Genomic DNA, 25211 nt, shown 5'->3' with positions numbered 1-25211 from the left:
TTTTCATAAATATTTAATTCCCATCGATCTGTTATTGCCAGCTGTGTTTTTGTTCCTGTATATCATCAAGTGGCATAAGCAATGAGTCTTTGGTTAATAACTGTGGGCTGGATTTAAAAATATATACGAGTATACTGATGCGTTGTGAAGCACGAAATAATATGTATAAAAAAATACAACATTCTTAGGAGACTGCTTAAAGGTTTAATAGAGTGAAAACAAGTAGGAAAGCTGAGATTCCCGCTACTCATTAGGTATGAATTGATATACCATGAAATACTAAAAATATACCAAATGTGATCTTTGGTATGTTGATGAAGTGTTTCATTCAAAATATACCATAGAGTATTAACATATAATAGATATACCGAATATACAATAATATTTCTTGATAACTTTTTGTATCTCATCAGGAATCATAAATACTGTAGTAAAAGAAATGTTTAGGTATTCAAAAAATAGATCACAGAAAAATAGCATACTTTTTTTTTTGCATTTCAGAATATTTTGTTAAATTAGAATATGAAAATATATAACTAATTTTAATGTAGTTCTAATAGAGTAATAGAGTAATCGAAAGTATTTGAAAAATATTCCCAATCAAATGGCTTATAACTTTCCACTCTTCATTAACATATGCTTGCTCATTATTCGTCTCTTTATTGTTCACATAACTCTTTTGGTTTTATTAAACTACATTTAATAATAATTACTCATTCAAAATGTAAGAAAAGATGTTTGAAAGAAACTGCATTTGTTTGCAAGAGTTCATTCATATTTCATGTCCAGCTGAATAATTACCCAACTTTGAGTACTCATTTGATTGCTGCTGATGAAGTGATTTTAGTTTCCCCCGGCCCCCATTTGTGATGGGGCAAAGACCATCATGATGCCCACCCAAATGTGAAATGACCCCAAAAAGAGGTGGCTTCAACTGGAAGCTTTTGATTTCACTCTAAAGTTGCATGCAACAAGCGATTCATGGCCATATCTGGGCAACTACAACAAAAAGCAATGCCACGTTTCTGACACCACAAACCGGAGACCAACTCCAATTTCGATTACCAACTTTGCAATCGCTTAGCAGCTGCAACAGCAGCAATGCCAACGGCAGCAGCAGCAACGACAGCAGCAGCAACGACAGCAACAGCAGCTCTATAGACAATATTAATGATGCACAATTGTCAAGAACTTTCACTTGGGCCTAGGCCACTTAAATTGTGGCCTGAGCAGGTCTTGCCGCAAGCCTTGGCTGCTGCCGCACTCTTCCTGCCTGCTGCTGCTGTTGTTGCTGCTGCTGTTGCATTGACCCACTGTGCAGGCAAACCGCAATGACACGCGTCGTTTGTGTCTTGCTGCTGGAAAACTCTTCGCTGCTCTGCTCTGCTCTGAATTGAGACGCACTCTAATGGCAATAATTATGTGGCTGGCAGCCAAAGTGACGCCGTGCCCCAGAAAAACGAACCAAAAAAACGAAAGAATACTGAAGACTAAAGACAAAGTGGAAGCAGCAGAGAATCACCATTAAAAAGACAAAAACGATGATTGAGTGTGCGTATTTTGGGTTTCAATGCAGCCGCAGGGCGAGACAATAGAATAGACATTTGGGGGGGGCAAGGGGATTGCGGTGTGGCTGCTTTCACCGCAAAAGATGCTGCTGACTGTCACTCCCCTCCCTCTCCCGCACTCTCGCTATGTCTCCCCCCTCCCAAAAAGAACGTCAAGAACGACGATAATGCACTTCAAGAGGCTGCGGCAATGGCTCATTGGGTCTGGTAGCACTCCCGACCCTGCCCCCGCCCCTGCTCCTAACTTTCCCCTGATTGTTTGCCCTGAGCTTCCCTCCTCAACTAGACTAAGTTCCAATTATTTGTGCGGTCGATGCTCAATGGGCGACATGAACTGCAATGATAGGTAAAAGTGAGGAGCACTCTTGGGCATGGGGGACGGGGGACAGGGGACGGGGGCGGCAGGGGGCAGGGGACATGCGGCAATTTTAAAGCTCCTGTTAAAAATGTTAGTGAGTGAGTGGCAAGGGTAGGCGATAGGTGGGCGTGGCTGTCGACGGCAGTTGTTTGCAGGAAATGGCTTTTTTGCTACTATGTGCGACGAGTACTTGCCACTGCCCTGACCGCTTATTATACCCTGTAGCCATTAAAGGGCTAAGGCTTCAACCTCAGCATTTTTGATAAACAAAGCAAAAAGTTGCTATCAAAAATCTTATAAAAATCGTGAAGAGATAATTATGGCAATATATAAAATAATTATAAATTTTTGAGTGAACCTTATTTCTCGATTTTCTAAATTTAAATTTCTTAAAGAATCACAAAATAAGTAAAGCAATTGAACTTTTGATTTCTTGCAGATTATTATGATTATATTGTATTTGAGATATGTGAAACAATATCACAGATTTATTGAGTCCTTATATTAAAAGTAATTTATTTTAAATTTCGTAATATTTTCTCAAACCAACTTAGATTCATTATTAAATAACATAATATTGCAGTTTGAATTTCATTTTAAAAGTTTTCATTACAAAGACTTTAATACTATTTAGTATTATATCCAAATTTTAATCTATTAATAAGTATTCCAAATTTAATTGACATTATTGGTCTGTTCAATAGAGTTGAGTAAAATAAGGTTTAAATTTTATTTAAATTTGAAAAAAAATCTACAGCATATCTGCAAGTTCAGCAATTTAAACGCCAACGGATTTCATTTTTTCTGTATTTTATTTTTTTCCACTTTGTGTGTGCTCCATTTTGTTGTTCCCATTGTTGTAAATGTTGTTGTTGCGGTTTTGACTTATGTGCGCGCTTAATTGTTGTTAAGAAGTGAAAATCAACGGCAGCAACAGCAACAGCAACAAAAACAACAAGAAGGCCAACAACAAAAGGGAAAATAAATCCAGCAAAAGCCGCTGCTGTCAAGTGGTGGGCGGCAGCGGCAGAAGCAGAGGAAATGGCAGTGGGTCGCAGACCAGGAACAGGCAACAGCCAAGCGAGAAAGAGAGTGAGAAAAAAAGGGGGAGAAGGGGAGGAGAAAGGGGAGCTGCTGGCACGGCTGTGCGGTCGATTAATGTGACTACCGTCTTGACTTAATTTCATTTTCGTTGCATGCATGCCCGGATTCGGATTCGGAGTCGGATTCGGGTACCGTGGATGCCCCAGAGTTCAAATCGTCGACCTACACAGCGAAGAGGCAGCAAAAGAGAATAGTGCGCGGGTCTTGGGAGAGTGGTAGGGGGGACGAGGGAGTCTGTCAGAGGGACTGGAATGGATGGAACGCTTGATGCAGTGAGCACAACTGAGCCGCAATCATTTGGCCGTTTTTGCATATTTTCGTGCAGTTTTGCAGTTTGATGGTTTCTCACTGGCGACGACAACGGTTGCTGTGCGCACTGTGGTACAAACTCAAGTTCAACTCGACTCAATGCAATTGTAAATTCAAAATAATAAAATCAAATAAATAAAGTCAATTCAATGCGATTTAAAATCCAGCTCTTCAAAAAATTCATAATTAAATACCTTAATATATTTTTGGTTGCGTAAGTGACCAATGTAATAAATGTAAAGTAGTAAATGGAATGGAGTGTCTTATAATCAGTACTTTTTTTGTTCTATGCAACAGTATACATACATACATATATATCTATTTAAGTAGGATTAAAAATACACAATTATAAATTACTTACATATGTACATGGAATGTTCACTTAAATTGAACTCCTTTCTCGTCTTCACCATGTTTTGATTCCATGCTTCCCAAGCATATTTCAACGCCTTTTCAAAAGCTCTTTGCCCACTGTGGATGCCTTGCCTTACTGCATGATGTTGTTGGTGGTATCATCAACGCCTACGAGCATGCCAAAAAGAGTGAAAAATGCATAGGCAAAAAAAAGCAAAAGAAAGAAGGAGACGGAGACGTAGCTACAGCGAAAATAGTGAGAGAGAGGAAAACAAACTCTGACTCGTAGTTATGCGCCGCTTAGTCACAGCTGTGGCGCTGACAAGCAAAGCGCCCGCAGTTGCAATCTCTTCTCCTTCTGCATCTCCTCCTTCTTTTACGTCGTCTTCTTGCATATGCATGCCCATGCATGAATCCCAGAAACAACAACAACAATGGAAGCCGCTCCATAGAAAACTGACGCGCATATTTCTTAATCTTTTTCTTGCGCCGTCTTGCTTCCTGACTCTATGTCTCCCACTTTCCCTCTCTCGCTGTGTGCATATCCATCATGGCTGGTAGGCGACCTATGCTCTTCTCTCCCGCTTTCGCTCTCTCTGCAGTCGTCCTCTGCTACTGCATTTCATGTGCAAGCCACGCGCCGCTGCGTCGTCATCGTCATTGTCGTCGTCGTCGTCGCAGCACAACTCTATTTGGAATCTTTGTAGTTGTAGTTGTTGTAGTTGCTGCTGCTGCTACTGCGACGCTGAGCTCCACTTGATCTTTGACCCAATTTGTATTGCATTGTTTGAATGGGAATGCAAAATCTCCTTCTGCGCGTAGTTTGCAGTTTAATTTTCTGCTTTGTCGTCGCTTCAATTTGATTTGATTTAATCCCGCGCGCTCAACAGTGCACACACACTCACAAACACACGAAACACGAACATAAAAAAATCAGCGATTGCAGTTTTTTTCGCCTGACATTTTGTTTACGTGATGACTGAGCGAGCGAGCGAGCAATGCAAATTGCGTATGTAAGTCGTGCCCTCTCACTCGCTCCCTTGACGTCTTGCACCCGTTGGGGCTACTGTTGTTATTGTTGTTGACATTCGAGCGCTGCTTTAATTAAGCGCATTAATGTCAGAAACTTATGAGAAAAAGTAGCTGCGGGCGAAAGGGCAAACTGGATGGCAAGGGAAGGGAATGCAATGCAATGGAAGCACACACGAGGCACTGTGGAAAACAGAGGCCATAACTTTAAGCGCTTTGTTGATCTTTAGTTTTAAGCACTTGCCGCTGATTTTTATTTATACTCTATCCATACCGACAACACGATTTTGTGTTCACCATTTAATTATTTAAAATTTTTTTAAGATAAATTAATTGGTGTATCGCCGACACAATTTCAATGAACACTAAACAGATAATTTGATCTACGTTTACTTCGCACTTTCGTTGAAACTGGAAGAGAGCATTCGCTCTTCGTTCAGTTTTAAGCTCTCTCGCTGTTCTTTTGATTGTCCAATGCAAATTTACGCCAATTGGACGCTGCCGTTGACAACTCTGTGAAGCTCATCGGCTCTCTGGCCCTGGAATCCGCATCTGACTCCTCGCGCGCACTCTTGCTTCTCCCATAACCCTTTGTGTATTTGTATTGACAATGTTGTCAGCTCGCGTAAGCTGCCTTTGTTATTAAAAAGAAAAAGAAAAAAGAGAAAAAAGCTGCTGTAAGGAGATGAAATAAAAACGCGGTTGCTTATATGAAGTTATTCGCGCTTTAAATACGCAAAATCACACACAAATGCTGATTAATGCAGACTCACACACACACACACACTGGCATACGCGTATTTGTCAATACGTTTATTTATGCCTGTGTATGTGCGTGTGTCTACATGCATTCATAAATGCAGTTGTTGGAAAGCATTTCTATGCGACAACGTTGCCAAACACCTTCATTGTCGTCGTTTTGGTGTCGACTCCTCTCTTCAGTTCTCTTTCCAACTCCCACCACTTTATTCCTCCTCTTCATCTCTCTCGTCAGGTGCGTTTTGGGCCGCCGAGTTTGTGAAATTTATGTTATTTGCGGTGGCCGTTTGCATAATTTGCGTGTTTGTATAAATGTGTGTGCAGTTGTGAACTTGTGTGTGCCCATGTGTATCTCTCACTCTGTCGTTCTCTCTCACTCACTCGCTTTGCTGCTGCGAATTTCGTTTTCATTAGCACGAAAATTTAAAACTATGTTCGTACTTATGTTTGCACTAGATGCGAATAAGGACACAAAACAACAAAATAAAAGAGTAAACTAAAAAACAAGCGCCAAGAGAAACCAACACAAAACAAAATAAAAACATATCCATTGAAAGCTTTTTATTATTGAAACATTTTTAAACTCTCGCTAGACGAATTCAACACTAAATAGCATTTAAGAGAAATGCAGTTATTTTAGATTTTTGATTCTTAAAATAATTTGTATTTTATTAATTGTACCTATGTTGTTTTGATTCCGAATATACTGCAGTGCGTTAAATACTTTTTATTTTTGCCAATTGAGTTTTCAGTATAATTTATCTAAATGAATGAATAAATAAATGAACACAGAATTCAATTAAAATTATATTTCTACGGCTGCTGCCTTAATTATTAATATATATTAATATTGCTTCAATTTTATGTATTTAAACAAAAATATATGAAACGAGAATTAAAAACAAATAAATAAAGAAATACAAAAATTATTGTTTAAAAAAAAAATAAAAATAATTCATTTTATTATACTCTAACACAACAAAATTTTAAAATCCGTAAATATTTATTATTATCCCAAACACAGTTTTAAGTGTCTATTTCATAATGTAAACAAAAAAGTAACGGTGAATATCTTCGGATTGGGATTATATGTCCCAGGATAAAAGAACGAATTCAGGATTTCCAAGTATGCAGTACATAATTATTTTTAGTCATCTTTCAGAATCTGAAAAAGGATTTTCTCTAACTATCTTGGTTTTCGAAATAAAACCCCGTCCCGAAAGGGTTAAATATTAAATATATAAATAGTATAATATAAAACAATTTGATATCCGAACTTATACTGAGCTTCACAATCTGCAAATATCGGAAGTTTCCACGAAAATGCTATTATGTGAAAATAAATAAATCAGCTTGGATTTGGAAAGTCATAAAAAAGTAAAACCGCATGTTTAAATGAAGCTCTCACCTCTGATTTTTTTGTATTTTGTTAATACCGACGAAACTTGTGGAAATAATTTGCGAAATGTTGTTGCTTAAAACATAATGTGCAGAAATTCTATGAAAACAGCAAGCGCATTAATTAAAGCCCCAAACGGATTAAATTTGTTGAAATGTTAAACACAAACAGGAAAATTATTTTCCATTTCCCGGGGAGTCGACGAAACTTTTGCGACCTGAAAACCTTTTATCTATGCATAATTTGACCTATGGCCGCTTTGCCGAATTTTACTACATTTCTGTAAAACATTTTATTTTATTTTGAATATATAGTACATATATTTTTTTGGGTATTTTAGAGGGAAATATTTGTGCTAATTGGGTCAGCAATTGAAAATGGATTGCAGATAGTTCCGCTAAATTGGAATGCAATTTTTTTGTTGTGTATTTGTTGTTGCGAACGCTTTGTCATATATTGGTTAATTAAATTATTTACGTTGCTCGTTTCGTTAGCTAAACAAGCTGCAATAAAAAAGAAGGATGCGTGGCTAATATGTTGCATACATTTTAATTAGCATTTTCTGCGGCTGCCATTTGCAATTTGTGCATAATGCAACAATTCCAATTAGCGTTTCGTTTGTGCCTACAAAAATTTCTATTTTCGATTTTCAATTACATTTTCCATCAAAACTATCAACTGAAACTACTAAAAACAGCATGTGATTCGAACTTGTCGAAAATTATTATTAACAATTAAAATACTGCATACTTTGCAGCGAATGTCGTGCCTGTGTGTCGGTGTAGATGTGTTCGGTTGTGTGTGTGGGTATGCTTATTTGTATCATATCATTTGTTGCTCATTTAAATACCGTAATTAAGTGATAGCATGGTATCTATTTATGTGCTGATTGTTGCTACTGTTGTTGTTGTTGTTGTTGGGCCTAAAAGCCCTCGCGTGCACACACGCCTCGCTTAGTTGGCTCTCTGGCCACCGGATTTAAGCGCAAACAGTTGCTTATTTTGAAATTTTATTTAGAGCTAATTGTTTCCTGCTGCGCCATCGCAGCGGACTCTCTCTCTCTCTCTCTCTCTTCCCCTCTCGCTCTCCCACTTCAGTGGTGGATAGGTCAGCTACAACAATAAACCACAGCTCACTCACACTCGAATATAAACACACAGACAGGGCAAGCAACCCTCGTATACGCTATGCACACTCACACTCTCCCTTTCCTATACACACATACTCACATAGATATGGCAACCTTTTGAAAAGCTTGACCGAAAAGCTACACACGCACACACAGACACACACGTGCACTCTCGTCCGCACTTCGATTGTTTGTTTATTTGCTTGTTTGCCTTTGCCTGTTCACACCGCGCCGCAGCGACGTTGACGTTGGCGCCAGCGCCACTTGCAGGTGGGAAGCTGAGGAGGAGTCGGAATGGCAAAAGTAGCTTGCCAACACAGTCACATGCATATATGTATGTACTTTTACACAAGTGTGCGTATAAGCAATCGATAATAAACATTCAACGATAAACGTATGTACATATGTACATACATATGTTTAAAATGCGAATCAATAATATCAAGAAAGTGGTATGAAGATTGACATGCATATCGATGATAAAAAGAATGGTAATTTGAGTTGGTACATATTGTGCCTCTAGTCACACTCATTGTGTACAGGGCGACCATTCTCTATCTCTCCCACTCCCAATCGCACTTCCTCGCTGCAAACGAATGCACTGTTAACCTTGCCAAACGACCGCAGTCAGCATCGCAGCGACTGCGACTGCAACTGCAGCTGCAGCTAATGAAACGCACGCTCTTTCGCCTGCTGTCACTGTCATTGTCGCTCTCCGACTTGCTCTCGCCCTTTGCCTTTCACTAACCGCAACAAGACGTGTTTAAATTTAGGTTTTGTTAATTTTCGTTTGTTTGTTGTTGCTGCTGCTATCATCAGCAGTGATAAGCAAAGCTGAAGTTGTTGCGGTCGCTCGTTCAATTTGTACCGAAACATATGTTTGCTTTAAGTGACAGGCGCACTCACGCTGCGTCGTTGTTGTCGACGTCGTTGTCTCCTACTGCTGATAAACGAAATGCTTCACATTGGACTCAGCTGGACGGAAGAGCTAAAGAGTGGATACGATAGGGAGGGGAAGAATGCTTGACGGTCAATGTCCCTTTGCATCAGAGTTGTTAACTCTTGGTGGGGAAAGCCAAAAACAAGTAGCCAAATATATCTAGTTTTCTTATAAAATAGTAAATTAAAAAAGCCGTTAGTTTTGAATAACAAATTATTAAATTTTTACATTAATTATTTTACGGTTTCATTAAGCAAATTGCTTAAAATTTCACCAATATGAAGCTGTGTAAGATATTTTTGGGATCATCCAACCAAGCATCGCGAATTTTTTGTTTATGCATTTGAGTCTTTTTTCACAAACGATCACCGTACAAATAATATCAATTAATTTTAATGTAGAGATGGTTTCACATTCTGTAGTCCAGGAAATATTTTTGTCATAATTGTTTGGGCTTCTTCGGCGTCTGCATTAGAAACATTTGCCCAATCCACTTTTATTAAGTGTTTTCATGCTGGGAAAAGTGTAATTTTCCAAAAGTCTGAGGAACTCCAGTTTGACTCAGTGTAGTTGCATTTCCTGTGTGGCTTTTATGCTGGTCAGAAATACCTTCAACAACTCAGGCATCTCTTCAAACTTTGCAGGAATATATAACATAACATTTGAGCTAACTGATTTCTAGATTCAGGTACTTAATTATTGCCAACCACCAATCGCCGTTGAAGGTTTCCATCATAGTTATATATTTATTGTTATATATTTAATAATGAATTTAACTGTACAAATGCGAATACCACGTCTTATGAAATTAAGGTAATCCCCCGTTTCCAATGTCACTCAATTCTCTTACGTTCGACCTAATCTCGTTTTGGCGTTTTCACCACCATGAACGGAAAATATGGGCAAGTTTTGTAATATGACCGCCAGCAGTCCAAATGTAAGCAAAAGTTGACGAACAATTAAAAAAACTACGCGCATTTGTAAAATGGAAAATTTTTTTAAATTTCAATGTCTTTGGACAATGTGGAGGAAGATCTAATTTAAGATAGGCAATTTGTAAGTAGAATTGCTGGCTGCTGTGTAATATTTACATAAATACATACATATACTTTTTACTTATCACACATTGATATACATATGTGTGTGGGTTTTTCGCGAAGACCTCAATGCCATAAAATTTTCCTCCCACAACTCAACTAACATTTCTTCGCGAATGCTACTTCACAAGATTGCTTAAGATTTGTTCTAAAAAGCAAAATATATTTTTTTATTTATATTTTCATACCTTGGCGCACTTAATTGTCAGCTGTTTGTTGAGTGGTGAGCTCTTTTCTATTATCACATCGATTAAATATCGCGTGATTACCCAAAAAGTGTGTTCGATGTTTCTACGTCCGTTATCGATAGCTGGCGAACGTAGAAAAACCGAGTTTTTTCTTATATGGAGCGAACGTTACAATCGAACTTAATGGAAAGTGACCGAGAATTTTGGTGCGGTGGAGGTTATAGAAATCGATAAGGTTCTGGTGGAATGTATCGATTACCATCAGCTGATGGTTGTTGATAGGCAATGCTAGGGATGGAAACAAGTTTCTGTGCTACGCTGGTCTTTTTAGAATTTCCCGACTTTTCGATTTAGAAACTCATTAAATCCCGCACTCTGTGTAGGTATCTAGGCAAATCATAATTAGAATACCAATGCTTAACAGTTTATGCTTCAAATCATTAATAAATTCAACAAATGGATTCAAAAGATTAATGGTATGTATAACATTGCATAATTGACAGACTCCAAAATAATGATTTAAGGTCTTAAAATAAAAATTTTTAAAGAAATTCCCGAAAATACTGCTCTTCATAAAATTGAAGAAGAACAATTTGGTTCATTATAAATCCTTCGAAATACTATAGACGCTAGTGAAATGATGTTCTTCCTGCAATGTCAATTATCGCAAGTTCCTCAGTTTGTGCAACGTGTTCATGCTGTACTTTTCGATGCAATCGGTAAATATAATTTGAATGTCATTGCCACGCTTCTCTAGCATCTTAGCTAAAATATCATCATTATTGTACGGTAAGTGTGAAGCCTGAGCATCGTCATAAGATCATGATGAAAATTAAAGTCCCTAACACAATCGGGTAAAAGCAACTTGCACTTGGCAATCTTCTTAGGAGATAGGTTTTATAATCTGATGACCATTCACTCAAGTCCAGTTGACGCAACTGCGTCCATTTGGACAGAGCGTCGCAATAGAAAGTATGATCGGATTTCAAACTATGCATCCCAGGAATTAGCTCTGACATTATTGCTATTTCTTCGCCGGCACGATCACTATCAGTATCACAGTCATCCACTGTGTACTCCATTGTTTCCATGTTGCTTTACAACACTATACAATCGATTTGTCACTAAAAGTGTTGGCAAGCATCGACAGAACAGCTTCAGAAAAAAAATAATTATGGATCTAAAAAGCGGATTTAAGTTAAAAAAAAAAAGCCAGAATTCCCGCTGGCATTTGACGGGAAAAAGCGACTCTGGCAACACTGTATCTAACTTAAATTCATTATTATTTTTTTATTAATATATGACAAAATTTATATTTATATATAATAAGGCATCATGCATTTATTTATTACCCGAACAAAAAATCAAATTACCCAACATATTGGGGAAAAAAATATCATTTCGTGATGTTAGGATGATTGCAAAGGCTGAAAATGAATTTCTACGAATGTTTTGCAGATGAGGTCATACGTATTGAAAGCCTCAAAAGTTACCTTCAATTGTGGATGTTTAAAGTAATGAAGGATCTGCAAGAATAAATCAATTGATATTTATTTAAAGAGAATATAAGTCCATCTCGATCTACATTTTTCACTCACCATTCCCTCGTAGTGTGCGTTGTAGCAATTCAATGTTAAAGTTTGAGAACGTTTGCTTAGTGTCTCTTCCATGATACGGCGTTCATCTTCAAAGAAATCCTCAATCATACCCGTGTTTAAGATGTTTAGAATCTTAAGCGTTGGACAACTGGCAACAGTTTGCCACAATTCTGCCTCCCCGGACCAGATATGAAGGCTAATCAAGTCAATTTGCTCCAGCTGTTTCCAAATCTTAATCAAGTCGCGTAGGTTTTCGATAGTGAAAATATTCTGGATGTCCATTATGTTAAAGTGGCGCACGTTGCGCATTTTACTCAGCGTAGTCATTAGTCTATTTGGGTGATCAAAACTAAATATAATCCTATGTACGTCCACGGCACGTTTTTCAAAAAGCTTGGCTAATGTGACATCAGAAGCACACAGTATGCAAAGTTTGTGCAGCTTGGGCAACGCCATGATGTCATCATAATTGCTGGACCCAATCGAACGGTCATCCAGTGTCAACTCTTCAAGCAATTGACATTTGGCAATCTCTTTGGACCAATCGTAGTCAATCGTATTAATGTGCCACGAATTGCTCAAGTCCAGCTTACGTATCTGCGTAAATTTCTGCAGAACAACGCAATGGAAATCATCATCAGTCTTTAAACTATGCAGTCCAGGAAAGAGCTTTGCCATTGTTCGAATTGCTTTATTGCTGGCAACCCGATTGACAACGCTGAAATCAAATGTGTACTCAAGTGTTTTCATGCGGGGAAATGTGTAATTTTCCCAGCGTTTGAGAAAGCCCAAATTTACGTGGTCCAGTTTTAATTCCTGCACTGTTGCACTGCAGTTAGATAGGAACACGTCCAACAATTCAGGCATCACTTCAAACTTCTCATAGTCACTCCAATCAAGTATAAAGCTGAGCTGAAGTTTCCAGGCATAGGCTACATTCTTGTTTAAGCGATTTGAAGTGCTTTTGGTGGCTTCGTATAGTGCGATTTGGTCATTTAGATTTAAGTACTTGATTATTGCCAACTGACAATCGTCATTTAGTTTGTCCAACATCCTGGCGTTTTTAGTTTTAGATTTTATTATTAAAATTCTGGTTTTAATTGCAGCATTCTATGAAATTGTGATTCAGAAATCCCGAAAATTCCGATATCTATCGATATCGATAAGTTTAGAATGTTTCAGTATATTCTAGAACATAAATATAATACCGAGGCTTATGCTGCGATTAGGGAAACCACCAAAAATCGCAATAAGGTTAGACAAATAGTTTCTTGCACCCTGGCAATACTTTACCACAATATAATTATTACATAGATATATGTATGTTTAAATTTATACTTACAGTAAGGTATCATGGCTTTATTATAGAAATTAAATGGCCCAGCATATCGGAAAAATATCATATAGTGATGTTAGGATAATTGCAAAGGATGAAAATGAATTTCTATGAAATTGTAATCGACATCGTCATACTCTTTGAAAGGCTCAAAAGTCAGTTTCAATCGTGGATGCTTAAAGTGCTGAAGGATCTGCAAGGATTAATCAATTTATCTATTAATAGATATATTTATCTCGATCAACATTTTCACTTACCAACTTACATATTTTGGTATGCATATCCGCAATTCAATGTTAAAGGCTGTTTTTTTCTAGGCATATACAAGACTTAAGTTTATTGCTTATTTGCTTATAAGTCAAGTTTTTTTTAGTAGCCCTGGTAAAGTATTACTCACTTTTTTCGATTTGTCCAGCGTTGTTAATTGTCCAGCGTTTAATTAATATTTGTATGTTAATGGGTATACGAATTACTGTTATTTTTTTTTAAAACAAACTAACTTTTTATTTTATTGACATGTGTGTATAGTATGCCTACGTTTGACACGGTATTAAAGAAATTGTATGTTATGGTCACACTGTGACTTATTTGAAATATTTCTGTGGTGGCATAAAAATAGCAATTTTCCTCTCATTCTGCATATGTATGCGGACTAGATTTAGTTATATTAAATAATATCATAATAAAATCATAATTATCAATTTCAAATTATAGTCTCTTGAATCATTTATTGTTATTGTCAGTTTTGTAAATTTCATTAGTCAAAAGTATCACATTACGGAATTTAGGATGGGTCCAACGGTTTCAAATGCACTCGCAGCATATTCCAGCCGACGTTCTCCGGTTCTGAAGGCATAAAAGAAAACCTCAGGTTTGGATGCTTGAAGTGACGCTGTATCTGTAAGGATAATGAAATGAATACTTAAGAGCAGAAGACTTTCTGCACAACACTCGCCAGTTTTTCGTTTTCATCTGTGTTGTGGCAATACAATGGTAAGGGCTGAGAACGAAATCATAGTGCAACTGAATGCCTGATATATTCAGGATCTATAGCGATGGGCAGCTGGCAACAGTTGCCACAACTCTGCCTCGTTCAACATCACCCGATGGTCAATGATATCCAGTCGGTGCAAGTGCCTTAAATCTGTAATCAGTTTGCGTAGATTTTCGCCTGTATAACAATCGTCTTCCAAAAATGTCAATTGGTACAAGTGGATCAGTTTGCACAATGTGGTCATGCTGTATTTCCCGATGCAATCGTGAAAGGTAATCTTATGTATGTCGCTGCCACGCTTCTTCAGCAACACGCCCAAAATGTCATCACGATCATACACATAATTAGTAAGTGTATGCAGCTTGGGCAACGCCATGAGCGCATCATTTCAGACCAATGAAAATCACACGCCAGTGTCACCTCTTCCAACAGCTGATTTCGGAGCACTCATGTCCATTAAGATTCTCACACCATTCGTTCAACGCGTTTGCGCAACTGCGCATCCATTTCTGCAGCCGATCATAACGAGACACATCATGAGTCTTTACACAGAGAAGTCCAGGAAAGAGCTTTATCATTATTTCTATGTCTGCACCACAATTCCAATCGCAGCTCTTTAATGTGTATTCCGGTGTTTTCATGTTCGGAAATGTGAAATTCTGCCAGCGTTTGAGGAACTGCTCTGTAACCCATTCTAGTTTTAATTCCTGCATTGTTGCACTGGTGCTGGACGGAAATATGTCCAACATTTCTGGCTTTTCTTCAAGCTTCAGAAAGTGCTCTGGATTCAGTTCAAGGCAAAGCTCATGCTCCCTGGCAAAGAACACATTTGAGTTCAAGCGATTTGAATGGCCTTTGCCTTCATATAGTGACAATTGATTTAATATTAAACTACTTAATTATCGTCATCAATCAATCATAATTTACTGCGTCCAAATTCATTGCGTATTTAATTAATCAACAAATTCGATAACATCTAAATGGAACGTCTGATAAAACAAATATTACTATTTATCGATAACGATAACTTGTAACGTGCCATAATATGAATCATACAGATTGGCAGCCCTGGTTCAATATTGATAGTGTGTGAATGTGAAATACCAATATTTTATATCTATTAAATGACTTTTATCTTAGGTTTAGTGACTAAAAAGCTTAGACAGTATAAATTACTTTACTAGGACTGCGAAGGCCTTAAATAAATTTGTATCATATTGCAACTGAATAAATCCGATTTTAACTGGGAAAAAGAGTGCTTTAGTTTTGGATGGTTGAAGTGATGCCGAATCTGCAAAAATATATACAATTTCATATTGATGAAAAGACAGTTTCTCATATTTCCACTTCACTCACCAGCTCTTCATTTGCATCGGTGTTGTCCCAATGCAGCGTTAAGGGCAGAGAGCGATTGTCCAGTGCGTCCTCCATGTAAATATAGCCATATTCAAAATTCATCAGCACGCTCGATAAAGTCAGAATCTTTAGTGATGGACAAGTTAGAACAATTTGCCACAGCAATAACTCACTAATCTTCATATTATAGTCGATGAAATCCAGTTGCTCTAAGTACTTCAAATTCGCAATCAGCTTTAGCAGATTTTCATCATTGATCCCACAATATTCAACCAAAGTCAATTGGCCCAAGATGGTCGGTTTTTTCAATGTGCACATGTTATATTGGCTGATGCTGTCTTTAAACGTAATTCTCCGAATGTCCTTGCTACGGTTCCTTAGTAGCTCCACTAAGATATCATGGCGTTTATTTGTATTATAATTAGCCAGCTGACGCAACTTCATTGCTAATATATCATCATAAATAAATGTCAGCTCTTCCAGTCGCTGATACTTGGCGATCTCTTTGGGGCAAAAGATCTTTGTCATTATCTCAATTGCTTCTTCAAAGCCACCATAATGCAAATTTCCGCCATTAAATGAATACTCCAAAATCTTCATGCTGGGAAATGTGAAATTTTGCCCTCGTTTGAGAAAATCCATCATGACAAACTTCAGATGTAACTTTTGCACTTTTGGACTGATGCTGGCTAAGAAAATATCCAACATCTCCGGCGACTCTTTAAACTGTTTAAAGTTTACTTCAGTTAGTTTGCAGGAAATTTGATGTTGCCAGACATAGACCATACTTGAGTGCAAGCAATATGAAACGCCTTTGATGGAGTCATATAGCAGAAATTGGTCCGTAAGATCCAAGTACTTGATTATCGCCAACCAACAATCATTGTTGAGTACGTCAAAATTCATTCCGTAATTAATTTACTTTATTTTGTTGTATACAATTGTTATGTTTGATCACACAAAGTTATTATCAGTTATCGAAATAAATAGGCTTTACCAATACAGTGCCAATCATATGAATGATAGTGTTTAGCAGCCCTGGTCCATTGTTGATAATCCAACCAGTGTGGCCATTTCGGTATTCTCTGGGTTATGAAATAGTTCATTTTAAAATCTACTGTTTAGTTAATACTGATTTTATTGACACTTTCTTATCAGTTCGATTTGTTTATGTTTAGTTTTATTAAATTCACAATGTAACAAATGTCACAAGTACTTATTGAATCACTGAAATTTCTTTTATTTAATGAGATCCTATAGTTAATGTTGTATATGTACTATGAATATTATTAAACAAACCAAAAAATAAATTTTCCAATTTATTTTGTTATTTTTGGAGGTATGTTCGTATGTTTGTTCTCTTAATATGTATGTATGTCTACTTAAATTTATTATTATATATTTATTTATTAATATATGACAAAATTTATACTTATATATAATAAGGCATCATACATTTATTTATTATCGGAACTCAAATTACCCAACATATTGGGGAAAAAATATCATATAGAGACATTAGGATGATTGCAAAGGCTGAAAATGAATTTCTACAAAATTTATATCGTCGTCGTCATACAGTTTGAAAGGCTCAAAAGATACCTTTAATTGTGGATGCTTAAAGTTCTGAATGATCTGCAAAGATAAATCAGTTGATATGTATTTATAGAGAATATGAGTCTATCTTAATCAACATTTTTCACTCACCAGCTTCTTGTAGTATGTGTGGTAAAAGTTCAATGTTAAAGTTTGAGAACGATTGTTTAGTGTCTCTTCCATGATACGGCGTCCAACTTCAAAGAAATCCTCTCTCATATCCGTGTTTAAGATGTTTAGAATCTTAAGCGTTGGACAACTGGCAACAGTTTGCCACAATTCTGCCTCCCCGGACCAGATATGAAGGCTAATCAAGTCAATTTGCTCCAGCTGTTTCCAAATCTTAATCAAGTCGCGTAGATCTTCGGTATCGAAATGATTCTGGATGTCCATTATGTTAAAGTGGCGCACGTTGCGCATTTTACTCAGCGTAGTCATTAGTCTATTTGGGTGATCATTACTAAAGATAATCCTATGTACGTCCACGGCACGTTTTTCAAAAAGCTCGGCTAATTTGACTTCAGAAGCACTCAGTAAGCAAAGTTTGTGCAGCTTGGGCAACGCCATGAGGTCATCATAATTGCTGGACTTAATCCTACAGTGATCCAGTGTCAACTCTTCAAGCAATTGGCATTTGGCAATATCTTTGACACAATCGTATTCATAATCATGGTAATACCAGTTGCTCAATTCCAGCTTACGCATCTGCTTCCATTTCTGTAGCACAACGCAATGAAAATCACCATCAGTCTTTAAACTATGCAGTCCAGGAAAGAGCTTTGCCATTGTTCGAATTGCTTCTTCGGCAACCTCATTGACAGCACCGAAAAGAAATGTGTAGTCATCGCCGAAATCCAAGGTGTACTCAAGTGTTTTCATGCGGGGAAATGTGTAATTTTCCCAGCGTTTGAGAAAGTTCAATTTTACTCTGTCCAGATTTAAGTTCTGCATTGTTGCACTGCAGTTAGATAGAAACACGTCCAACAATTCAGGCATCACTTCAAACTTCTTATAGTCCCTCCAATCAAGTATAAAGCTAAGCTGAAGTTTCCAGGCATAGGCTACATTCTCGTTTAAGCGATTTGAAGTGCCCTTGGTGGCTTCATATAGTGCGATTTGCTCATTTAGGTTTAAGTACTTGATTATTGCCAACTGACAATCGTCATTAAGTGCGTCCAACATCCTGGCGTTTTTAGTTTCAGACTAAATTATAAAAATTCTGGTTCTTATTGCAGCTTCCAATGAAATTATGATTCATGAATACCGGAAATCCCGATATCTATCAATATTGATAAGATTAGACTGAAACATGCAGAATATCGATAGTCCAAACTCTACAATGTTGCAGTATATTCTAGTATATAAATATAATACCGAGGCTCATGCTTCGATGCGGGAAACCACCAAAAATCGCAATAAGGTTAAAATAGTTACTTGCAACTGGGAACCACAATATAATTATATTTGTATGATACTACATTTTAACTTACCAACTTATTTTGGTTTGCATATCCGCAATTCAATGTTGAAGAGTGTTTTTTCCAGATATACACAAGACTTAAGATTATTGCTTATTTGCTTATAAGTCAAGTTTTTTTAGTAGCCCTGGTAAAGTATTACTTACTTTTTTCGATTTGTCCAGCGTTGTTAATTGGGCATAGCGTTTAATTAATATTTTTATATTAATGGTAATATTCATAACACATAGTACGATGGGAAATACAAATTACTGTTACTTTAAAAAAAAAAAATTTCAAATTATTTTATAGACATACACGGCATTAAATAAATTATATGTTATGGTCACACTGTGACTTATTCGAAATATTTCTGTGGTGGCATAAAAATAGCAATTTTACTCTCATTCTGCATATGTATGCGGACTAGATTTAGTTATATTAAATAATATCATAATAAAATCATAATTATCAATATCAAATAATAGTGTTTTGAATCATTTATTGTAATTGTAATTTTTGAAAATTTCATTAGTGAAAAGTATCACATTTTGGAATTTAGGATAGGTCCAACGGTTTCAAATGCACTCGCAGCATATTCCAGCCGACGTTCTCCGGTTCTAAAGGCATAAAAGAAAACCTCAGGTTTGGATGCTTGAATTGACGCTGTATCTGTAAGGATAATGAAATGAATACTTAAGAGCAGAAGACTTTCTGCATAGAAGACAACTGCTCACCAGTTTTTCGTTTTCATCTGTGTTGTGGCAATACAATGCTAAGGACTGAAAACGAAATCATAGTGCAACTGCATGCCTAATATATTCAGGATCTTTAGCGATGGGCAGCTGGCAACAATTTGCCACAACTCTGCCTCATTCAACATCACCCGTTGGTCGATGATATCCAGTCGCTGCAAGTGCCATAAATCTGTAATCAGTTTGCGTAGATTTTCGCCTGTATAACAATCGTCTTCAAGCAATGTCAATTGGTAAAAGTGGATCAGTTTGCACAATGTGGTCATGCTGTATTTCCCGATACAATCGGGAAAAGTAATCTTATGTATGTCGCTGCCACGCTTCTTCAGCAACACGCCCAAAATGTCATCGCGTTCATAGACATAATAAGTGTATGCAGCTTGGGCAACGCCATGAGCGCATCATTTCAGTTCATTTCACTCATGTCCATTAAGATTCTCACACCAACTGCAATCATTTCTGCAGCCGATCATAACGGAGCCCATCATGAGTCTTCACACAACGGAGTCCAGAAAAGAGCTTTATCATTATTTCTATTGCTTCATCAGCACCATAATTCCAATCGCAGCTCTTTAATGTGCATTCCAGTGCTTTCATGTTCAGAAATGTGAAATTCTGCCTGCGTTTGAGGAACAGCTCTTTAACCCATTATAGTTTCAATTCCTGCATTGTTGCACTAGTGCTGGGCAGAAATATGTCCAACATTTCTGGCTTTTCTTCGTTTAGTGCGTCCAAATTCATTGCGTATTTAATTAATCAACAAATTCGTTAACATCTAAATGGAACGTCTGATAAAACAAATATTACTAGCTATCGATAACGATAACTTGTAACGTGCCATAATATGAATCATACAGATTGGCAGCCCTGGTTCAATATTGATAGTGTGTGAATGTGAAATACCAATATTTTATATCTAATTAAATGATTTTTGCTAACATATTGCCTTAGGTTTAGTGACTAAAAAACTTAGACATTATGAATTACTTTACTAGGACTGCAAGTTCTTAAATCAATTTGTATCATATTGCAACTGAATAAATCCGATTTTAACTGGGAAAAATAGTGCTTTAGTTTTGGATGGTTGAAGTGATGACGAATCTGCAAAAATATAACAATTTCATATTGATGAAAAGACAGTTTCTCCTATTTCCACTTCACTCACCAGCTCTTCATTTGCATCCGTGTTGTCCCAATACAGCGTTAAGGGCAGAGAGCGATTGTCCAGTGCGTCCTCCATGTAAATATAGCCATATTCAAAATTCATCAGCACGCTCGATAAAGTCAGAATCTTTAGTGATGGACAAGTTACAACAATTTGCCACAGCAACACCTCACTAATCTTCATATTATAGTCGATGAAATCCAGTTGCTCTAAGTACTTTAAATTCGCAATCAGCTTTAGCAGTTTTTCATCATTGATCCCACAATATTCAACCAAAGTCAATTGGCCCAAGTTGGTCGGTTTTTTCAATGTGCACATGTTATATTGGCTGATGCTTTCTTTAAACATAATCCTCCGAATGTCCTTGCTACGGTTCTTTAGTAGCTCCACTAAGATATCATGGCGTTTATTTGTATTATAGTTCGCCAGCTGACGCAACTTCATTGCTAATATATCATCATATATAAATGTCAGCTCTTCCAGTCGCTGATACTTGGCGATCTCTTTGGGGCAAAAGATCTTTGTCATTATATCAATTGCTTCTTCATAGTCACCATAAAGCAAATTGCCGCAATTGAATGAATACTCCAAAATTTTCATGCTGGGAAATGTCAAATTTTGCCAGCGCTTAAAAAAATCCATTGTGACAAACTTCAGATGTAATTTTTGCACTTTTGGACTAATGCTGGCTAAGAAAATATCCAACATCTCAGGCGACTCTTTAAACTGTTTAAAGTTTACTTCAGTTAGTTTGCAGGAAATTTGATGTCGCCAGACATAGACCATACTTGAGTGCAAGCAATATGAAACGCCTTGGATGGCGTCATATAGCGCAAATTGGTCCGTAAGATCCAAGTACTTGATTATCGCCAACCAACAATCATTGTTGAGTACGTCCAAATTCATTCCGTAATTAATTTACTTTATTTTTTTGTATACAATTGTTATGTTTGATCACACAAAGTTATTATCAGTTATCGAAATAAATAGGCTTTACCAATACAGTGCCAATCATATGAATGATAGTGTTTAGCAGCCCTGGTCCATTGTTGATAATCCGACCAGTGTGGCCATTTCGGTATTCTCTGGGTTATGAAATAGTTCATTTTAAAATCTACTGTTTAGTTTAATACTGATTTTATTGACACTTTCTTATCAGTTCGATTTGTTGGTTTAGTTTTATTTAATTTCAAATGATTGTAACAAATGTCACAAGTACTTATTAAATCACTGAAATTTATTTTATTTAATAAGATTCTATAGTTAATGTTGTATATGTAGTATGAATATAATTAAACAAACCAAAAAATAAATTTTCCAATTTATTTTGTTATATTTGGAGGTATGTTCATACTTTTGTTCTCTTAATATGTATGTATGTATACTTAAATTTATTATTATATATTTATTTATTAATACATATATGACAAAATTTATACTTATATATAATAAGGCATCATACATTTATTTATTATCCGAAATCAAATTACCCAACATATTGGGAAAAAAAAATATCATGTAGTGACATTAGGATGATTGGATGATTGCAAAGGCTGAAAATGAATTTCTAAGAAACATATATCGTCGTCGTCATATAGTTTGAAAGACTCAAAAGTTACCTTCAACTGTGGATGCTTAAAGTGCTGAAGGATCTGCAAAGATAAATCAATTGATATTTATTTATAGAGAATATGAGTCTATCTCAATCTACATTTTTCACTCACCAACTCCTCGTAGTGTGCGTCGTAGCAATTCAATGTTAAAGTTTTAGAACGATTATTTAGTGTCTCTTCCATGATACGGCGTCCAACTTCAAAGAAATCCTTTCTCATATCCGTGTTTAAGATGTTTAGAATCTTAAGCGTTGGACAACTGGCAACTGTTTGCCACAATTCTGCCTCCCCGGACCAGATTGTAAAGTCAATCAAGTCAATTTGCTCAAGCTGTTTCCAAATCTTAATTAAGTCGCGTAGGTTTTCGATAGAGAAATGATTCTGGATGTCCATCATGTTAAAGTGGCGCACGTTGCGCATTTTACGCAGCGTAGTCATGTGTCTGTTTGGGCGATCATTACTAAAGATTATCCTATGTACGTCCACGGCACGTTTTTCAAAAAGCTTGGCTAATTCGACTTCAGAAGCACTCAGTAAGCAAAGTTTGCGCAGCTTGGGCAACGCCATGAGGTCATCATAATTGTTGGACCCAATCCTACAGTCATCCAGTGTCAACTCTTCAAGCAATTGACATTTGCCAATATCTTTGACCCAATCGTATTCACATTCATAGTAACACCAGTTGCTCAAGTCCAGCTTACGCATCTGCGTCCATTTCTGCAGCACAACGCAATGGAAATCACCATGAGGCTTTAAACTATGCAGTCCAGGAAAGAGCTTTGCCATTGTTCGAATTGCTTCATCGGCAGCCTGATAACCGGATTCCAATGTGTACTCAAGTGTTTTCATGCGGGGAAATGTGTAACTTTCCCAGCGTTTGAGGAAGTCTAATTTTACTTCGTCCAGTTTTAATTCCTGCATTGTTGCACTGCAGTTGGATAGAAACACGTCCAACAATTCAGGCATCACTTCAAACTTCTTATAGTCCCTCCAATCAAGTATAAAGCTAAGCTGAAGTTTCCAGGCATAGGCTACATTCTTGTTTAAGCGATTTGAAGTGCCCTTGGTGGCTTCATATAGTGCGATTCGGTCGAATAGGTTTAAGTACTTGATTATTGCCAACTGACAATCGTCATTAAGTGCGTCCAACATCCTGGCGTTTTTAGTTTCACATTTTATTATTTAAATTCTGGTTTTAATTGCAGCATTCTATGAAATTGTGATTCAGAAATCCCGAAAATTCCGATATCTATCGATATCGATAAGCTTAGACTGAAACATGCAGAGTATCGGTAGTCCGAACTCTACAATGTTTCAGTATATTCTAGTACATAAATATAATACCGAGGCTCATGCTGCGATTAGGGAAACCACCAAAAAATCGCAATAAGGTTAGACAAATAGTTACTGGCAACTGGCAATACTTTACCTCAATATAATTATTACATAGAAATATGTATGTTTAAATGTATACTTACAATAAGGCATCATGGCTTTATTATAGAAATTAAATGGCCCAGCATATCGGAAAAATATCATATAGTGATGTTAGGATAATTGCAAAGGATGAAAATGAATTTCTATGAAATTGTAATCGACATCGTCATACTGTTTGAAAGGCTCAAAAGTAAGCTTCAATCGTGAATGCTTAAAGTGCTGAAGGATCTGCAAGGATTAATCAATTTATCTATTTATAGATATATTTGTTTCGATCAACATTTTCACTTACCAACATATTTTCGTATGCATATCCGCAATTCAATGTTAAAGACTGAGATCGATTGTTAAGTGTCTCTTCCATGATCTACCGGCTAACTTCAAAAAACTTTTTGCCTAAAAGCGTGTTTAATATATTTAATGTTTTTAGCGTTGGGCAACAGGCAACAATTTGCCACAATTCTGCCTCCCTGGACTAGATATTAATGTCAATTTGCTCCAGCTGTTTCCAAATCTTCATCAAGTCGCATAGGTTTTCGATAGTAAACTGATTCCGCAAGCCTATTATGCAAAAGTGGCGCAAGTTACGCATTTTACGAAGCGTAGTCATGTACATATGTATAAGAATTTTTGCAATTACTAACGATATGTACGTCCATGGCACGATTTTTAAAAACCTCAGCTAAAACATAATTAGATGCATCTCTTAAGCAAAGTTTCTGCAGCTTGGGCAAGGGAAACCCCAAAAAACCCCAATCATATGTATGTATCTTAACATTACAATTTGCAACCCCACCGGGCCAGATATGAAAGGCAAACAAATGCTAGATCGCGACTTTTGGACAGCTGCCAACAGTTTGCCAGAAATCTGACTCCTCAGACCAGATTTTAAAATCAAATAAATCAATTTGATTCAGCTTCCAGATCCCAATCAGTTGTATTCAGAGTCAACTCTTCCAGCATTTGACACTTGGCAATCTCTTTGCGACTATCTCAATCAGAAAAACCTTGCCAGCATTTGCTCAAGTCCAATTAACGCAAATATTTCAAGAGCATTGCAATTGAAATCACCAAAGGCCTTCATACTGTGCAGCTTAGGAAATAGGGTTGCCATTATTTAAATTGCATTCTCTTGAGCACCCTGGCCATCGACGAACTCCAAATTGTACTTAAGTGATTTCAGCGCTTGGGAAAGTCAAATTTTATGATCTCCAGTTTTAATTCCTGAACTCTTGCACTACAGTTGGATAGGAACACGTCCAACAATTCAGGCATCACTTCAAACTTCTCATAGTTAAAAGAACCAAGTGAAAAGCTACATATGTTGATCCTTCCAGGCCAACCCCACATTTTCGTTCTTGGGAGCTTCATATAGCGCGATTTGATCATCCAGGTTTAAGCTCTTGATTACTTCCAACTGACTATCGCGAGGGAGTGCGTCCATCTTCTTGGCGTTTCTTTTTGTGTTTAAACAATTTATTTGAAATACTGATTCACAGAAGCATTTATAATTATAGGTTTGCCTTGTAACGTTGAATGATAACCCAACCACTAGAATATTAGTAGTAGTATAGCAGCTTAAAGAGAGCTGGATTTCTGTAATAAAAGAGGATGAGACATTAGAACTACTACGATGCTTTAGCTTTAAGTTATTGCTAAATTCCCCGTTG

General features: G+C 36.9%; 3 protein-coding genes and 1 long non-coding RNA gene across 11 annotated transcripts; 1 reads left to right on the top strand and 3 right to left on the bottom strand.

The window, feature by feature from the left end:
- The first annotated feature begins 10433 nt into the window (after positions 1-10433).
- LOC133850320 (uncharacterized) lies at positions 10434-13008 on the top strand. Of its 2 annotated transcripts, none has more exons than XR_009895621.1 (3): positions 10434-10710; positions 10783-10953; positions 11029-11505. It is a non-coding gene; the product is annotated as an uncharacterized LOC133850320 (long non-coding RNA). The 2 variants fall into 2 exon arrangements; XR_009895622.1 differs by lacking the exon at positions 11029-11505 and adding an exon at positions 12939-13008 and having other exon boundaries at positions 10437-10710.
- Positions 11534-12996, bottom strand: LOC133850319 (uncharacterized). The gene is made up of 2 exons (XM_062286377.1): positions 11833-12996; positions 11534-11760 (listed from the first exon to the last, which is right to left on the bottom strand). Exons 1-2 carry the CDS (start codon positions 12883-12885, stop codon positions 11644-11646), a joined length of 1170 nt encoding a protein of 389 aa, XP_062142361.1. The 5' UTR covers positions 12886-12996; the 3' UTR covers positions 11534-11643.
- Positions 13009-13229: 221 nt separating the features above from the next.
- Positions 13230-23379, bottom strand: LOC133841297 (uncharacterized). Of its 6 annotated transcripts, XM_062274135.1 has the most exons (4): positions 22216-22358; positions 21280-22143; positions 20492-21217; positions 19776-20427 (listed from the first exon to the last, which is right to left on the bottom strand). In XM_062274135.1, the coding sequence occupies exons 2-4, from the start codon at positions 21316-21318 to the stop codon at positions 20296-20298; spliced, it is 897 nt and encodes a 298-aa protein (XP_062130119.1). In that variant the 5' UTR covers positions 21319-22143; positions 22216-22358; the 3' UTR covers positions 19776-20295. The 6 variants fall into 6 exon arrangements, with proteins under 6 accessions (XP_062129784.1, XP_062129956.1, XP_062129703.1 ...); XM_062274053.1 differs by having other exon boundaries at positions 20492-22143; XM_062273800.1 differs by lacking the exons at positions 19776-20427; positions 20492-21217; positions 21280-22143; positions 22216-22358 and adding exons at positions 13230-13361; positions 17226-18377.
- On the bottom strand, positions 13889-16603 carry LOC133841612 (uncharacterized). 2 transcript variants are annotated; one of them, XM_062274349.1, is made up of 4 exons: positions 16307-16603; positions 15519-16244; positions 14120-15453; positions 13889-14066 (listed from the first exon to the last, which is right to left on the bottom strand). In XM_062274349.1, the coding sequence occupies exons 1-3, from the start codon at positions 16343-16345 to the stop codon at positions 15343-15345; spliced, it is 876 nt and encodes a 291-aa protein (XP_062130333.1). In that variant the 5' UTR covers positions 16346-16603; the 3' UTR covers positions 13889-14066; positions 14120-15342. The 2 variants fall into 2 exon arrangements, with proteins under 2 accessions (XP_062130333.1, XP_062130247.1); XM_062274263.1 differs by having other exon boundaries at positions 13890-14066; positions 15519-16593.
- Positions 23380-25211: the final 1832 nt, after the last annotated feature.

This window comes from Drosophila sulfurigaster, chromosome 2L (assembly GCF_023558435.1).
Source record: "Drosophila sulfurigaster albostrigata strain 15112-1811.04 chromosome 2L, ASM2355843v2, whole genome shotgun sequence".
Lineage (NCBI taxonomy): Eukaryota > Metazoa > Arthropoda > Insecta > Diptera > Drosophilidae > Drosophila > Drosophila sulfurigaster.
Note: the sequence above shows the minus strand (reverse complement) of the source record. Positions and strands in the feature narration are given on the sequence as shown.